Raw genomic sequence first — 19,005 nt, 5'->3', positions numbered from 1 at the left:
TTTCTTCAGAGCGTTCCTTTTTGCACCTTGTTCTCAAAGGAATGAATGCTTTGTTTGTTGGGCCACACCGCCTGCTACATTGTGTGGGAAGTGTGTGTGTGTTCCAGTGAGGGCTGCGAACCACCAGCCTGTGTGAAATCACAGGAAGCGAAGGCAGAAAAAATGTTCGGAACGGTGGCTGCTTTGATGATCACTACACCATAGATTAGCGTTCAATATCTTTATTCAAGCTCAAAAATATGAGAGCACAGAATATAATTCGCTGGTCATAACCAAGTGTCCAAGGTTTGAGTTCTGGTAGTGACAGTCAATTCTCGTTCACCCAATGTCATCAAACCAATGAATAGTGAGATAGCATTAGACGATTTGAAGAGTTTTGACAAGGAGTAGAACGGTACCATACAAGATTACACACATTCCCAAGAGTACATACATGCATAATAATGTTCGCATAATGTGAGAAATTGAAAACAGCACAGCGCCTCTAACAACTGAAAGATCCATACCCGGCATGTGTGCTCTAGAAGTAGGATATCCGACATAAAAAAAGGACTGATTTACCAAAAACGAACAGTACAAGAACGTTTATCACAATTGAGGTTTTTAATGCATGATAAATATTGAAACACGTTTCTTTTCTGTAAGAAGTGCAATGGAAAACAAGGAATGAAAGTGTGTACATCAACTGGAATACAACGGTAATAATAATGTTTCGGATGTTACATTATTTTGAAGTTAGCATACAACCAGTGACTGTTGTATGGATATCAGATTGGGCTGTAAACGATATTTATTCTACTTGTGGTTCGAAACGGGCCTATGAGTAGCACTTTCAACAATCTTGAAAACAATCTTTCTGTGTTACGGTGTTTGTATTTGCATGGTCTTCCATGTTGTTTTTCACATTGACAGACTTGTCACGATAGCTGACACTTGATCAGGTTCTCTCAGGGATGGATTCGCTCATGACGCGCTAGGCTGGATCCTTTCGTGAATGACCCTCCACATTCCTTACACGAAAATGGTGGTTTCTCCCCAGTATGGATTCGTTGATGACTTGCGAGAGTTGACATTTGCCGGAATACCATGTCACATAATTCACACTTGTATGGTTTCTCTTCAGTATGGATGCGTTGATGCTCTGTGAGATTTGGTCTCGTCTTGAATGTCTTGTCACACAAGTTACACTTGAATGGCCTCTCTCCAGTGTGGATTCGTTGATGACATACGAGGTTTGACAAGTTCCGGAATGCTTTGCCACATACTTTACAGTTGTATGGTCTCTCTCCAGTATGGATGCGTTGGTGCACCGTGAGATTTGCTTTCGTCGTGAATGACTTATCGCACGATTCACACTTATATGGTCTCTCTCCAGTATGGCTACGTTCATGAACTCTTAGGTTGTAATTTTGGGTAAACGATTGGTCACAGTAATCGCACTTAAACGGCTTCTCCCCGGTATGGATACGCTCATGAACATGTAGACCGTGTTTGTCACCGAATGGCTTTGCGCAGTACTTGCACGGAAACGCGTGTCCTGAGTGTAGTCGTGCATGACGGGCAAGACGAGATCTTGTAGTGAAATATTTATCACACACTTTACACTTGAACGATTTCTCTTCTGAATGTGTACATTCATGAGACGTTAGACAGGATTGAGCCGAAAATAATTTATCGCAATGCTTACATCTATATTGCTTTTCTCCAAGATGTGAATGTTCGCGATCAAGCCTAACGGGCTGGCGATCAAGGGACTTTCCGGTTTCTTCGAAGAGTGTATCTTCTGGTTCGGGAAAGTCAGATTGAAGTTGACAAACTTTTTCAGAAAAAGATTCAGACGTGTGATGAGTGTTGTTTATTTCAAGATCGTGATGGTCGGAATCCGCGGGTAGGCTAGCCACTGGAGAAGACACTGGAAAATGTCTGAAGTTGGGTACATGCCCTGCGTGAACGTCCACATCGGCAGACTTGCTGGAGTAATTGCGATATTCAGAGTGAAACGGTGCTTCCTCATAGGCTGTGTAGTGATCTGAAACTGGTTCGGGATAGCAGTAAACTGTTCGGGTACCGTTGTCTTGCGAAATTTGACCCTCGTCCATTGCCAACGCCAAGGGATCCAAACATGGGTTTTCGGCAGCTGTGGTTAAAGCATCCCTGGGCTTGATATCTTTTTTCATCTGGATTTCTGGTCGAGGTTCCCTGGAGTTGTCTGCCAGCGTGTCCATGGGTGCATGATCTTGAAGAACAGCGGAGGAAGATGTTTGTGTATTCCAAGTGCTGAATGACGTACTCTGAAGAGAATAATGGGAAAAGTAGACTTCTGATGTGGCTACATGATAACCACTATTGGGGCATGAGTGTTGAAGAACTGGATGCGGTGTACTATAAGGTCGTGAAGTTGGCTGTGGAGGACACGCAACTGCCCTTCTGCTGGTCCATATCACTAATGGAGGCAGCGGTGATAGTCCATCAAGGGCAATTCTGTCCTCAGAAGTCCAGTCACAATCGTCCATGATTTACGTACTTGAACAATCCTCACAACCGTAAATCTCCTTCCTAACAATGCGAAGCTACCTAATTCAAAACAACAACTAAAATACTTAGAAGTAGCAGGAACGTAGTTCGAATAGGAAGACAACTATCTTTAGTTGTAGCAAATAGTTTTGTAATTAGTAGCAGCTGGTGTTACCCCTTACTTAGCAGATGTACAGTGTGCCAACTCGACACGTCAACATAGTTTACATCTATTTCTGGCACTGTAATTTTACCCGACGCAATTTTAATAATGTTGTGATGTCAAGCGCATACACTCAATCACACACATTACACAAACCCGACCCATACAATTTCGTCTTCACCTCCACTTCAGACTTGCAATCACACAATTTGAAACATGAATGTCATGCTGACTCTTCAACACCAGACTTGAGTTAGTGAAATCTGAGAGTCTTTGTTGCTAGATATTAATTGAGACTTGGTTTTCTCGCCTCGTGTGAGATATTATTGGTAGTATTTATAACATTTGACATGATCAACAACATTAACTAAGATCCTAACAGTACTGTACATGTAATATTCTCATTCTCAGTCGCTTAGGTATGGCCAGTATGACTTTACACACCCATGGCTTTCCGCGAGAACTTGCAGGATGCCTAACGAGCTGTCTCTAGTAGCATCCGACTAACCTAGGCTATGCTATTATTATTTTAATTTGTTTTAAGTTACATGGACATACAATCGGTGCGATGTCTTGAAGCCAGCCTGTTTTTCGCTTCTTTCTGTCTTGTTTTGGTTGTTGATAATCAAGCTCTCATTGGAATTCTACATATCCTAGGTTGTAAGGATCATCCGGTATCCGCCTAATAGTGCTTGGAGTGTGTTTGATGTCTGTTCTTGTGTTGGCGAATGACAGCTCCGCGGATGGACGGTGCAGTAGACATACAGTTATCCCATCCGGGGTGGTTAGCACGGCAGGGAAACGGGATAGGATGAGGCGAGTGCGCTAGTCTAGTCTGATTATACACCAGTCTAGGGGGAAATGGGATATGAAGTGAGGTGGTATGGAAGAGATCTAATGTAGAGTTGCGAAAGTCTAGTTAGTGGCTTTACGTATCTTACGATAGAACAGCATGATTTTCTAGCCTAGACTTCGCCATTGGAAGCCACTGGCTATGCAACTCTGTTGTGGTTTGCTATGTTGTACGGGCTGATCGCAAATACAATAATCTTTATTGGAAATGTTGACTACTCTTGACAAGGACTAGAACGGGACTTTGCAATCTTACACATGGGATCAAAGTTACAAAAAGGTACAAATCAACTCACACACGTTGCATCATGTGTGAACTTCCAAACATCTAGGCGCATATTCTAGCGAAAAGATCCATATCCGGCATGCTCGTTGAAGAGGAGCGCCATTCTAAAGAAAGGAATTTTTTTAATCAAAAATGAACCCCACCGGAACGTTCAACGAAATTAAATTGTTTCTGCATAGTTAATTTGAAAATACATTCCTTCTGTGTAAGAAGTGCAATGGACAACATGGAATATTGTCGGCAATATGATTTCCTTACATACTGTTCACACTCATGGTTCTAACACATCTAAGCTAAACATACTGATCTCTGACTCGGTCTCTGACTTGGGCTGTCATTTGAGCCAGTATTATTTCAGGATCGTGCTAAAACCTCAAAGCTGAAATATGGATGTCAGGTTTGGCAGCTGGGTTATATTCCATGTTTTCCGGTACAGGCATTTGCACCATGCGAATTTGCTTTTGTACTTGAGGATCGATTTGACTTTTTGAAACCTTTGAGATCAAGCCTTGCCGAAAACACTGTTCCCACTTCTCGTGTGTGAGAAGGCTCAGCCCCATCAGATACCTGTCACTGTTTGGGCACTTGGAACACATCAGAGTGTGGAAATGTCCGCGGAGGGGCATCATTGCATGTGTGAAATGTGGCCTATGGAAACATGTTCAAGGCTAAGTGCCAAAATAGCTTGCTCTTCGCTCAGGTGCTCGCGCTTTTCCGCCGCCCTGACTGTACACTAGTTCACGACTTCCACTTCCAACAACTCCGACTTGCAACTTTTCATACTGTACACATTCTCATGGTCGAGAAAGCTCAGCCAGGCCAAGTATCTGTCACTTTTGTAGTAGTGTTAAAAGGGTGAAAACTTCTCACCTTCTGTCACTCTCGTAGTCGATTGCTTAACTTCACACTGCTCTCATGCATTGGAGTAAGATTTGTTCCAAGCGTTCAAATATCCGTACTTGCCAACCAAGCATCAAATAGAGCATCGCTGCCCTTTAGGGAGGGTCTCTGGTGGTAGTCATGGTGGTGACGGGCAAATTATTTCGTCAGGCCTTTCCCCTTTGCACCTTTCCCTCGTAAGAATGAATGCTTTGTACGTTGGGGCTTCCCTTGTGTTACATTGTTCGTGAAGTGTGTGGGTTGCAGTGAGAACTCCGCTCCACCAACCAGTGCGAATTCACAGAAAGCGTGAGGTTCGAGGTCAGAAGAATATGTTGAACGGGTGCTGCTTGGCTGACCACTAAACACCATAGGTTAGTGTTATAGCACTGCTGGTTATTGTCGAGTGTCCCAGGTTCGAGTCATGGTGGTGAGAGTCCATTTTTCTTTTCTGCATGCATTTTTCGCAAGACCGAAAGCGAAACTCGTTACGATCGTTCAAAACCCCTCCGTTGTCTCTTCAGTATTTATCTGCTCCGCGAAAAACCGAACATTACAAGCCTAGACTCTGGTAATAGAAAAGGATGTCGCGACACGCTTTCTTAACTTCTGTGTACTTCTTTTTGAATTATTACCATACTAGTATATAATTAGTAGCAAAGACGTTCGGAGCAGAAACCTTTTTCTATGATAAGTACAGTTTACGAAACCAATTTCAATGTAAATTCACACTCGGAAGATTACATCACTTAGTACAGATTTCAATGCTACAGACGTCCAGGTCCATTGTGCACAATCACAAAAAAAACAAGCATAGAAAACGGAAATTTTTACCATTCAGCGTAGATGATAGCCAACTATGATGCAAGATAAAAAGAAGACGACTAGCGGAGAGAACGAGGAAATGAAGCATAGTCAAAAACTGAGTATCTGGAAAATCTTGAAAACTATCCTTCTGTTTTCGGGGGTTTTGTATTTCCATGGTCTTCCATGTTGTTGTTCGCAATCGTGAAAGGCTTGTCACGATTGCTTGGACTTGATCAGGTTTTCTCAGGGTTGGATCCACTCATGACGTGTAAGGCTGGACATCTTAGTGAAATACTTTCCACATTCCTTACACGAAAAGGGTTTCTCCCCAGTATGGACGCGTTGATAACATACGAGAGTTGACATTTCCCGGAATGCTTTACCACATACTTAACAGTTGTTTGGTCTCTCTCCAGTATGGCTGTGTTGGTGCACAGTGAGATTTGATTTCGCTGTGAATGACGTCTCGCACGATTTACACTTATAATGGTGTCTCTCCAGTATGGCTACTTTCATGAACTCTTAGGTTGTGACTTTGGGTTAACGATTGTTCACAGTAAACACACATACACCGCTTCTCGACGGTATGGAAACGTACCTGAACAGGTAGGCTGCATTTGTCAACGAACGGCCTTGCGCAGTACTTGCACGTAAACGTTTTTGAGTGAAGTCGTGCATGACTGGTAAGATTATGTTACATAGTGAAATATTTATCACACACTTTTCACTTGAACGATTTCTCTTCTGAATGTGTACATTCACGAGATGCTAGACAAGACTGAGTAGATAATGATTTATCGCAATGCTTACATTTATACGTTGCTTTCTCCAGGAAGTGAATATCCACTGTCAAGCGGATCAGGTTGGTGATCAAGTACCTTTCCGGTTTCTTCGCAGAGACTATTTTCTGGTTGATTAACTTCAGCTTGAAGCTGACAAACTTCCTCAGAATACAGTTCAGACGTGTGATGAGTGTTGGTCACTTCACAATCGTTATTCTTGGGATCCTCAGGTAAGCTAGCTGCTTGGGAAGACACTGGAAAATGTCCCAAATTGTGAACATGCCCTGTGTGGATGTCCACATCGGAAGACTTTCTGGAGTAAGTGCCACATTCCGAGTCAAACGTTACTTCGCCATAGCCAGTGTAGTGATCTGAAACGGGTTCTGGTTGGAAGGTAGCAGTTGGGTTACTGTTATTAGTTTGATCCTTGTCCAGTGCCGATGTCACGGGGTCCGAATAGAGATTTTCGACGGCTGTGGGTGAAGCATCACTGGGCTTTGTATCTTTGTTCCTCTGGATTTCTGGTCGAGGGTCCCTGGAGTTGTCTGCCACCATGTCCATGGGTGCATGGCCTTGATAAACTGCGGAGGAAGATGTTTGTGTATTCCAAGGGCTGAATAAGGTAATCTGAAGAGAATAATTGGAAGAAGAGACTGCTGATGGGGCTACTTGATAACCACTATTAGGGTATGCGTGGTGGAGAGCTGGATAAGGTGTACTATGAGATGATGCCGTTGTCGGTGGAGGACACGGAACTGGCCTTCTGGTGGTCCATATCACTAATGGAGGCAGTGGTGAGAGTCCATCAGAATCGTCACTGTCCTCCGAAGTCCAGTTACGGTCGTCCATGATTTACGTACTTCAACAATCCTCACCAACGTTATTCCTCTTCCGAACTAAAGTATTTGGAGGTAGCAGGAACTCAGTTCATATAGGAAGACAACTCTCCCTAGTTGTAGGCAACAGTTTTGTAATTAGTAATAGCTGGTGTTACCCCTTAGAGCGTAGATGAACAATGTGCCAAGTCGACACATTAACACAGTTCACATCTATTTCTAGCACTGTAACTTTACCCAACGGCATATTGGTTGCGACTTCGGCGATGCTTTCTTTAGCAGTGTGTATTGAGCATGGAGTGATGCTTCTTTGCAGGTTTGCCGAGTCGATAGTTCGATGGGCTTCTTATGTACTGTGGATGGCATTCGTGAGTCAGTCAAGTGTCAAGTCAAGTCAGTGGAATAGCGCGAGGTGCTGGCAGTGTGGGAGCAAACCCTTACCTTTACCTTACACTATAATCTTGTGAATCACGTGCATACACTCAATTGCATACAATACAAAACCCCCACCCAGACACCTTCTGTCTAATTTCGTGTTCACCTCCACTTCTGGCTTGGAATCACACAATTTTAAGCATGCATGTCATGCTGAAGAGGAAAGGGATAGAATGAGGCATTGGGGCTAGTCCAGGCTGATTAGGTACGAGTGTAGGGAGAGATGAGGTATGAAGAGATGAGGTATAAAGAGATGAGGTATAAAGAGATGAGTTATGAAGAGATGAGGTATGAATAGATGAGGTATGAAGAGATGAGGTATGAATAGGTGAGGTATGAAAAGATGTGATACGATGAGTTGTAAAAGTGTAGCTAGTGACTTGACACCCCTTACGTCATAGAACAGCATGAGTGTCTAGACTAAATTCCACCATTTCCAGCCACTGGCTATACAACCCTGTTTTTGTTTGCTGTTTTTGTATTGGAGGAGAGAAAAAGCAATAATTAATTTATTATCGTGAAAAGAAGGACAAAAGGAACTAAAATAATAGAAGTGAGTCAGTCAAGTGTCAAGTTAGGCAAGAAGCGTGTGTTCCTAGTTGGAACAATCAACTTCAGAAGGACAAAATGTTACGAGTTATGACTAACTGTTCACCAACGTTACCAGACATTTTGTCCTTCTTCTTTTCACAATAATTTATTAGGCTCACTATCCGAGTTAAATGAATTTATTATTGAAAATTTTGACTAAATTTAACTACGTCTGGAACGGGACTATACATTACATATTCGATCAAGGGTACAAAGAGGAACTGAGGAACTCTCATATTTTGCATAATGTGTGAACTCCCAAACAGCACAGCCTATCCTCTAGCGAAAAGATCAATATCCGGAATGCTCGTTGAAGATGAGCGACATTTTAAAGAAATGAATTTCATCTTAACTAAAATTAACCTCACAGAGAATTTCAGCGCAATTAAATGGTTTTGTATGGTTAATTTGGAAATACATTCTTTCTGTGTAAGAATTGCAATGGATAACATGGAATGAAACTGTACATATCAACGGGAGTACAATAATAATAATAATGATAAAGTGATTGATGGTACATGTGCTGACGTCAGAATGTAAGCAGTGACAGTTGTATGTAGACCTACTTGTAAAATAAAAATGTAGAAAAGAACATTTCGGCTGTTAGTGCTTGCAAGGTTTGCAAAGTGTTTTGTCGCATAAACATCTAGAAACGTGTCACCAGCGCTGACAATTGATCTGCTTCTCCTAGGGATGGATTCTGTTATGTACTGTTAGGCTGGATAGATTACCGAACGACTTTCAACATTCCTTACACTGAAAAGGCTAATCTCCAGTATGGATGCGTTCATGTACTGTCTCGGCTTCAGTGACACTTTAGTGCACGGTAAGTTGTGGAGGAGTAGGCGCTATGACTCTATGTAGAGGATCCAGTCACTGAAGTAGGATCTGCGTATTGTGCAGCCCTAGACCTGTGAGCAATGGTCTTGGAAATACCAGTCAGGAATGTGCCTCACCGAATCAATTTTAAGGACTATTGACGAGATTCTTTTTTTTACCTTACATTGCAGTAAAATTACCGAGATTTAGATTAAGCGCAGTGCTATGACTCCAAATGTAGTCAATACCCGTGTCCTTGCAGGGAAGGTGATACGCCCGATCATAGAGAAGGGAAGATCAGCTCCTTATGGAAATCTACATAATCATGTCTTTCTTGTGTCGTACGAGCTCAAATTTATTCCGAGTATAGCAATGGAAAAGTACATTTCTTTACCACAAGGATATTTTTGTGCCCAATTCAGGTTTGTTGTTTGTTTGTATACTTTATGTAAATTCGCAAATCCAAACGAGCACAAATGCTCAATAACAAGGCAGCGAATATATGGTTGCCTTCCATTTGGACAGTAATGATCATGAAACTTATTCTAGAGTGAGAAACCCTGAGTTGCGACGAACTGGCTTGGTTCCGCAATAGTAGACATGCGCTCTGCCACCATTGTATTTAGCATATTCAGCCCACTGGCGGTGCATTCTCCTGCTACTCTAGTAGTCAACTTCTCAACCTCACACCAATCTGATGTAGTGTAGTAAGATATGTTTTACGCACTGTTGTGAAACCACAAGTTCTCGAGAGTGAAAGGCCTTCTCGCTTGTGACATTGTGTTCGTTCCAATGCAGCTGTATCCCGACTCCGCCGTACCGCTGATGTTTACGACGTAGTATACGCTACATGCGCTATGTGCGGTTTGCTGTGTGCGCTGTAGTTGTATGTTGTATGTGTATGCTTTTCTCATATACGCTGTCATTTTCACGCTATAACTACCTGGTGGTTTTAGTATTAGTTATTCAGTTAGTTCAGTTCATTCAGTTGTTCCATTCATTGTTCATTGTTATTAGTCGATGGAAGTGAAAGATATTGTTGAGAATAAATAGTTGTCCTCGTGCCGTGTGGGGTCGTTCGTTCCTGACACTTTAGAGAACCAGAGGGTTCACAACATTTGGCGACCACGCCAGGATACGAAGCGAGCATGGCACAGGAACTATGGATCATTGCAGCCAGCTTTATCGCCAACGGAATTCGGTATGGATTTGAAGGCGATAGGTTGAGAGAATACGTGGAGAAGAGGCTCCGACAGCGCGAGGAGTTTGAAGAGCACAGTGCTAGACGGCAAGAGGGTGCGCTCCGCACAGAGTTTAACGAAAAGCTCAGGAAGATGGACGAGCGCATCGCCGTCAGTACATATTATGAGGAAGCAAAGCGAGATTTGCTTGCCTCGCCCAGAAGGACGCCGGACAAGGCGTGTAAGACTTTGCTTACAGACAAGCAGCGGTCAGAAGAGTATTCGAAGCCAGTGGGAGGATCAGATCCGAGGCCCACTGGGTCGGTACAGTGCATGGCGACATCGGTCGGAGACGCTCAGAAGCAGCTGGAGTCTCGGCCGACCGAGTTGGAGGCGCAAGAGTTGGAGGCGCAAGAGTTGGAGGCGCAAGAGTTGGAGGCGCAAGAGTTGGAGGCGCAAGAGTTGGAGGCGCAAGGGTTGGAGGCGCAAGAGTTGGAGGCGCAAGAGTTGGAGGCGCTAGACTTAGAAACGCAAGGCGTAGAAGCCGAGAAAATAAGAAGGGCGATACTACTGGTTAGCACGGAAGAAGTAAGCGGCGAGACTGTGTGGAACACAGAGATCCGATGTGTGTCCTCGGATTCCGCGCCCGCCCCGGGTCGAAGCAGTGTACCGGTGACCATGTCGTGTGTGACAGCCCACATCGTCGAGCTTTATGACATTATCGGTTGTGTGTTGTCGGGTCCAGCGTCTGCCCCATGTCGAAGTGGATCGGTGACAGTGTCGTGTGCGACAGTCCACAGCGGCAAGCTTCGCGATGTCGAGTTTTCTGAATTGGTGGGCATTAGTGATATTCTACCATGGCCACCACCGCAGCAGCAGATGACGCGTAGTAAGCCCCAAATCGTTTGACTTGTGGGTTGTTGTACGGCGGTGAGAAGCCCTTTGGTGGGGAGAATGTTGTGAAACCACAAGTTCTCGAGAGTGAAAGGCCTTCTCGCTTGTGACATTGTGTTCGTTCCAATGCAGCTGTATCCCGACTCCGCCGTACCGCTGATGTTTACGACGTAGTATACGCTACATGCGCTATGTGCGGTTTGCTGTGTGCGCTGTAGTTGTATGTTGTATGTGTATGCTTTTCTCATATACGCTGTCATTTTCACGCTATAACTACCTGGTGGTTTTAGTGTTAGGTATTCAGTCAGTTCAGTTCATTCAGTTGTTCCATTCATTGTTCATTGTTATTAGTCGATGGAAGTGAAAGATATTGTTGAGAATAAATAGTTGTCCTCGTGCCGTGTGGGGTCGTTCGTTCCTGACACTTTAGAGAACCAGAGGGTTCACAACACGCACTGAGATATCAAATAGAGTATCGCTGGCCATACGTAAGGGTTCGTCGAGTCCTGTTCGTGACAGTCAATATTTTCTTCAAACCTTTCCTCTTTGCACCTTGTTCTCAAAATAATGAATGCCTTATTTGTTTAGTCGCATGGCGTTCTACATTGTGTTGGACGTGGGTGGGTTACAGTGAGGGCTGCGAACCATCAGCCTGTGTTAAAAAACAGGAAGCGAGAGTTTCGAAGTCCGAAGTAAGCGTTGAACAGTAGCTACTTTGAAGACCACTACCTCATAGCCAAGTGTCAGAGTATTTCTTGACACAATTATTCAAGTTCAACAAAATGTAAGCACAAAACGGAACTACTGGTCCTAATCTATTGTCCCAGGCTCGAGTTCTGGTAGTGAGAGTCAATTTTCTCGTTTACACATTTTCATCAAACAAATGGACAGTGGGATAGGATTAGAAGAGTTCGACGAGTTGTGACAAGGAGTACAAAGTTACTACACTACACTACACATGGGACCAAGTGTACATACATGCATAACAGTTTGGCATAATGTGCGAACTTGAAAACAGCACATGGCGTCTATAAGCGAAAAGATCCATTCCAGGCATTCCTGCTCCAGAAGCAGGATATCCGATATAAAACAGGACTGATTTATCAAAAATGCACCATACAGGAACGTTGAGCGCAATTATGTTTTTAATGCACGGTAAATATGGAAACACGTTCCTTCTGTGTAAGAAATGCAGTGGAAAACAAGGAAAGAAACAGCGGATATCAACTGAAATGGAATGAAAAATTATAATGCTTGTATTGCTCCATATGTTGACGTTATCATAGCATAGCATAAGCAGTGATATCAGATTGGGCTGTAAAAGACATTTTGGCTACTTCGGGTTCAGAACGGACCTAGCAATAGCATTTTCCATCATCTTGGGAACAAGTCGCCTTCTGTTTAGGTTGTTTGTATCTGCATGGTCTTCCATCTGGTTTTTCGTATCGAAGGACTTTCACGATCGCTGACAATTGATCAGTATCTCTCATCGATGGATTCTTTCATGACATGTTAGGCCGGATTTCCAAGTGAAAGACTTTCCACATTCCTTACACGAAAATGGTTTCTTTCCCGTATGGATTCGTTGATGATTTGCGAGAGTTGACAATTCCCGGAATGCTTTGCCACATACTTTACACTTGTATGGTTTTTCACCAGTATGGATGCGTTGATGCACTGTGAGATGTGATGTCGTCGTGAATGACTTGTCACACAAGTTACACTTGTATGGCCTCTCTCCAGTATGAGTACGTTCATGAAATGTTAGGTTGTGACGTTTGGCAAATTTTTGACCACAGTAATCACACTTGTTTGGCTTTTCCCCGGTATGGATACGTTCATGAACATGTAGGCCGTATTTGTCACTGAATGGCTTTGTGCAGTACTTGCACTTGAACGTTTTGTCTCCTGAGTGCATTCGTGCATGACGGGTAAGATTAGATCGCGTAGAGAAAGTTTTATAACACACTTTACACTTCAACGAATTCTCCACTGGTTGTGTACATTCATGAGCAGTTAGACAAGATTGAGTAGAAAATGATTTATCGCAATGCTTACATTTACATTGCTTTTCTCCAGGATGTGAATGTCCACGATCAAGCCTATCGGGTTGGTGATCAAGTGCGTTTCCGGTTTCTTGGCAGAGCCTGTTTTCTGGTTGACGAATTTCAGCTTGAAGTTGACAGACAACCTCAGATAACAGATCAGAGGTATGATGATTGTTGATCATTTCACGACCGTGGTTCTTGGGATCCTCTGGTAAGCTAGCCGCTTTGGAAGATACTGGAAAATGTCCGATATTGTGTACATGCCCTGCGTGGACGTCTACATCGGCAGACATGCTGGAGTGATTGCCATATTCAGAGTGAAACGGTACTTCCTCGTAGCTTGTGTACTGATCTGAAACGGGCTCCGGATAGCAGTGAACAGGACTGTTGTCTTGCGGAATTTGGTCCTTGTCCATTGCCGATGTCAACGGAGCCAAACATGGTTTTTCGATGGCTGTAGTTGAAACATCACTGGGCTTTGTATCTTCGTTCCTCTGGATGCCTAGTCGACGGTCCCTGAAGTTTCCCCCCACCAAGTCCATGGGAAAATGGTCTTGAAGAACAGCGGAGGAAGATGTTCGTGTGTTCCACGGGCTGAATGTTGTAATCTGAAGAGAATAAGGGGAGGAGTAGACTTCTGATGTGGCTACTTGATTACCACTATTGGGGTATGCGTGGTGAAGAGCTGGATAAAGTGGACCATAAGATGATGCACTTGGCGCTGGAGAACACGCAACTGTCCTTCTGCTGGTCCATATCACTAATGGAGGCAGTGGTGAGATTGCATCAGGGTCAACACTGTCCTCAGAGGTCCAGTCAAAATCCTCCATGATTGGACCTCAACAATTCTCCCAACCGTAATTCTCCTTCCTAACAATGCAACGTATTCTAATTCAAAACAACAAATAGAATACTTGAAAATACATGTAGCAGGAACGAAGTTCAACTACGAACACAACTCTCCTTAATTGTAATTGATATAGTTTTGTAATTAGTAGCAGCTGGTGTTCTCCCTGACTAAGTAGATGAATAGTATGCCAAGTCGACACGTAAACACAGTTCACATCTATTTCTGGCACTGTACCTTTACCCAACTTAGGAACACACGCTTCTTGCCGAACTTGACACTTGACTGACTCATGGCTCTGAACGTCTGTTTAGTACAACTCCACGAGCGACTCTGACTCACGCTGCTACCTGGAGCTTCACAAGGTGTTTGTCGCGCTGGAAACGGAGCGTCTCTGTACGTCTGTACCACTGGCCCTGATGGTTTGGCCTGGAGAGCAGTCTATAAGTGTTGTTTTTTTGTAAAAAGCATATTTTTCACTCACCATTTTTCTGTCGTCCTCTGCTGCTCCACCTGCCATCGTGGTCTTGTATTCCTCATGTAGCGTGGAGTTTTTATCGTGACTACATTCTGGTAGACCACTACCCCATGTACAACCCGGTTGCTATGTGACTCGTGAAAAGTGGTTCTTTTCAGGCACAATCTTCCTCAGCCTACTCAAGCTCAACTGATGAGGGGTGAATTCCCCGAACCACTGTGTATTGAGCGGGGAATGGTGCTTTCTTGCAGGTTTGCCAAGTGGAAGGTGCGGCGTGCTCCTCGTGTGCACCGGATGGGAGTCATGTGTGTTCCTAGTTGGAACAATTAACTTCAGCACCTTTACCTGACACAATATTACAATCCTATGAAATCACGCGAGTACACTCAATCACATTCTTCACAACAACAAAAGACTCACACGCCATCTTTCTAATCTCGTCTTCACCTTCACTTCTGACTCGGAATAACACAATTTGAAGGATGCGTGTCATGCCGAAGAGGAAAGTATAGAAAGAGGCAATGGTGCTAGTGCATGTTGATTAGGTATAAGTATAGGGGGAGATGAGGTATGAAGAGATGAGGTATGAAGAGATGAGGTATGAAGAGATGAGGTATGAAGAGATGAGGTGTGAAGAGGTGAGGTATGAAGAGATGAGGTGTGAAGAGATGAGGTGTGAAGAGATGAGGTGTGTAGAGATGAGGTGTGAAGACACGTGATATGATGAGGTGTACAGTTGTGAAAATGTAGTTGGTGGCTTTACACCCCTTACGCTATCGAACAGCATGAGAGTCTAGACTAGACTTCACCATTGACTGCCACTGGATAGGTTACTCTGTTTTTGTTTGCTGTGTTGAACGAGCGTATCACAAAGACATAAATTAATTGATTAAGAAGTCAGATGGTGAGCCAAGGAAAATATTGTAACACGGAAATTGTGGGCACAAGTCATGCGATCGAGTCTACCAACTAAACCAGATTTTTGAACTGTCAGACGTACACAATCCAGCACAAAACTGACAAGGAGTACTGAGACATTGCACAGCATGAAAGTCAGCTTGAGCACTGCTCGGTAGCGCTAACCAACGACCTTCCAACTTGGAAGGTTCATGGATATTAGTGCTAAATCCAAAGAAGATTAAGGCGGGCGCCATCGAGTGAGTTTTTTTTTATATGTAGGACTCAGTATAGAGTCCATGCACTATATGATGTCCAGCACCCTATATAGAGTCCATTGGTCCAAAATCCACTATACAGAGTCCAGGAGTCCACTCAGTTTTGATCAGCTTCATCCTGCCGCGCAATCCTCTATAAGGAGTACACTTTTTCTGCAAGTCCCCTATTCACGGTCCAGGAGTCCAGTACCTGTGTACGTGTGTTGTGCCCGAAAGAGAACAAACACCTTCTCAGTTAAAATTTATGTTTTGCTTGCCTCGTGGCAGCGCATTCCTTTCTTCACTTCAGCCATGGCTGCCAGTTCTGCTGTGCAGTTGCTGACAGTAATCTGTCTCGAGGTAACCAAGGAGGATAAGGAGATGTTCAAAATCAAATCTGGAAAGCGTCTTGTGGTTCTCTGAAGACGTTTCATCAGTGCGCGGGATGAAAGCAGAAATTGCAGAACGAGAAAAGTTCAAATCTGACGAGTCAGGTACACTGACACTCTCTTTCGTTCGACGCCACAAGGATCCCCTGTTTGGCTGGCCATTGCTGCCAGTAAGACGTTTGAACGGTTTCATCAGAGCGAGGGATGAAAGCAGAAAGCGGTGAACGAGAAAAGTTCAGCACAGTTCCAATCTGACGAGTCAGATACACTGACACTCTCTTTCGTTCGACCCCACAAGGATACCCTGTTGGGCTGGACAAGAGCTGCCTGTAGGCTGTACCACCATGTCAAAAGGCTGTCTAACTACATGGCAGGACGATGACTGAGGTAAGGAAGCTTTTACTCGTTTCGATTGGTCTGCTGTTCTGTCGTTATGCTTGAATTTTTTCCATTTTCAAGGAGCGTATCGCGTTTGTTTGATGTTGCTTGAATGAATGCCCTAAAAGTAATCAGCCAATTTGTAATAGTCCTCAAGGACTGCAAGGACTTTGCATCAATCGTATACGATCGTCTAGCTATCATCAATTATTTTACTTCATGAGAAATGTATTTTTTCCTGTGATAATTATGTGAACTCCACGACAATCTTCCTCTACTAGGCTCTAGTATAATGTCAAATACAATGGGATCCACAAACGCAGTGCCAGTGTCCTAGTAGTAGTAGTAGTAGTAGGAGGAGGAGGATTGCTTGTATGCCGATGACAGGAAAAAGCTTCAAGCTAATACTTGTATTCCATGAAGTAACCGTTTTGATGTCACAAACATGACATTGTGTCAGTGAAACTGCCTCGTGACTACAAATCATTGCATTTCCATCTTGGGGAAGACTGACTGACGGCAACGCTGTACAGATTGTTCAAATCATCTCATTTCAATTTAGTTGCAGTGAAGTGAAACACCGTGTACAATACATGTATGTTGGTGTGTCTGTGCGTCTTGAGTGTGCACAAATGATCTTATTCCTGGTATTACTAATAATAATTATATTATTGTCCCCACCGTCACCTGTTCACAGGTCTTTGAGTGGATGGATTTTCATTGAGCATCACATTCGTTGATAACTTGGTAGTTGTGTGCTCCCATGCATCATTACGGTAATAAGCGTATCCTTGTGCTATCTATTTGTTGCAGGTGTGCTGATCTTCAGAAGCTTGCGGAACTGAGTGCTGCTGAACATTTGTATGGCCATGAGCAATGGTAAAGCTTGCTATTGCACTCTCAGCATGTGCTAGTATTATGCTGACTTCTGCACTATGTTACTCTCTTACACTACTACATGTATGTAAACGTGCGTGCAGCCGCCCACGTATGCATTCGTTTCGTATAATTATTTGTTATCCCTCTTGACTTTACGTGTAAATGGGTGAACGTTTGCATGGCTGTTGGAGTTGCGTGTGTATTGTGTCTCTACTCTTTTCTTGGTGTTTTCTTGGCGTTGTATACGTTTGTGTGTGTGTGCACGCGCGCACGCGCGCTCACACAATAATTTGAAAACAAATAATTAATCCTTGGCTCTCCATTATTCTCTTTCGATTCTTGGTTTTTTCTAGGTATTTTCTTGGCGTTGTGTGGGTGTGTGCATGTGTGTGTGCGTGCACAATAATTTGGCAACACAACATGATTGAGATATTGTAATTTGCAGCGCCTGCGAAGAGACCACTTGATTTGAGGATGGTGTTTGTAGGGTTTTTCTTTTAGTTAAGTGGCTGCAGTGGCGCCTCAATACTTATTTTTTATCTTGAGAAGACAATGATGTAAAGGATCAAAAGGGAGAGGCCGTTTTCTGGTTATTATTCACTGCTCACAGCAGACCCTATGTCTAATTTCGAACTCTGGATAGGGGATGCCTAATTGGCTGGACTTTATACAGGGAGTGTGGTCCACATAAAGACTCTTTATAGGTGATTTCAAAGTTTGGACTCCATACAGTTGATTTTGGACCAATGGACTCTATATAGGGGTTAAGCCAATTGGCTGGACTCTATACAGGGAGTGATGTCCATCTAAACGTTGAGCTCACAGTTGATTCCAAGCTTGGACTCTGTACAGTGGATTTTGGACCAATGGACTCTATATAGGGGTTGGACATCATATAGGGGCTGGACGCTCTACTGAGTCCAACATATATTGTGCAAGTCTGACTATTCAAAAAATTGGTTTAGTTGGTGGACTCGATCGCATAACCTGTGCCCTCAATGTCCATGTTACCAAGCGTACATTGGAAAGGCTTCCTGTCTGAAGCCTTTCCATACTGGTACTCGATGTTCCAGTTTTGTGACACGAGAATGGCACGAGAATTAGTGTACCGCTGAGTGTACCGCTATACACGTGGTCGACACTTAGTCGACACGTTGTTGATACTTTTTTGACACGTGACCCCGTCAACGGTCTGCTTTGTGCCAATGCCACTCGGTAAACGCCGATGCCGCGTACGACAAAGACGACTATCCCGTACGCGAAATAGTTGAGAACTGCATGACGTGGACCTGACGGCAAGGACAACTGCGAGGAGACCCCTTTCGGTCGACGGGAAGGAGAACTGCATGCAGAAGTCGACGAAGTCGAACGAGGAGGCCCCTTTCCGTACCCCCGTACTGCAAAGTGCCATTGATGGATGCCTTTTGCACCTGGAACGACCCCTTAAACGCTGTCGCGGCGACTATCCCGTACGCGAAATAGTTGAGAACTACTGACGTGGACCTTTTGCACCTGGGACGGCCCCGTAAACGCTGTCGACGATGTCGTGTCGGCGGAGTGAATGTGCAGGGTGAAAAGAATTGCTGCAAAGACGTCCGCTCTAGGCCTTTGGAGACATCGTGGGAACTCCTTCCGGTACTATACAAACTGCTGACGTGGCCGTGGACATGTACATGGAGACATGGTGGGACTTCATGTACATGGATACATGGTGGGAATTCCTTCCGCCACCCCCGTACCGCAAAGCCAACGGTGGGGAAGGAGAAGAGCAGACGTGCAGGAAGACGAACGAG

At 44.0% G+C, this 19,005-nt stretch overlaps 2 protein-coding genes across 2 annotated transcripts; both read right to left on the bottom strand.

The window, feature by feature from the left end:
• Positions 1-269: 269 nt before the first annotated feature.
• Positions 270-6,838, bottom strand: LOC135826807 (zinc finger protein ZFP2-like). The gene is made up of 3 exons (XM_065339411.1): positions 6,439-6,838; positions 5,747-5,890; positions 270-2,236 (listed from the first exon to the last, which is right to left on the bottom strand). The coding sequence occupies exons 1-3, from the start codon at positions 6,836-6,838 to the stop codon at positions 948-950; spliced, it is 1,833 nt and encodes a 610-aa protein (XP_065195483.1). The 3' UTR covers positions 270-947.
• Positions 6,839-11,944: 5,106 nt separating this feature from the next.
• On the bottom strand, positions 11,945-14,028 carry LOC135826375 (zinc finger protein 391-like). Its single transcript, XM_065338987.1, has one exon. It carries the CDS (start codon positions 13,915-13,917, stop codon positions 12,526-12,528), a length of 1,392 nt encoding a protein of 463 aa, XP_065195059.1. The 5' UTR covers positions 13,918-14,028; the 3' UTR covers positions 11,945-12,525.
• Between the last annotated feature and the right edge of the window lie 4,977 nt (positions 14,029-19,005).

The sequence above is a fragment of the Sycon ciliatum genome, chromosome 10 (assembly GCF_964019385.1).
Source record: "Sycon ciliatum chromosome 10, ocSycCili1.1, whole genome shotgun sequence".
NCBI lineage: Eukaryota > Metazoa > Porifera > Calcarea > Leucosolenida > Sycettidae > Sycon > Sycon ciliatum.
This window is presented reverse-complemented; position numbering and strand designations above follow the sequence as displayed.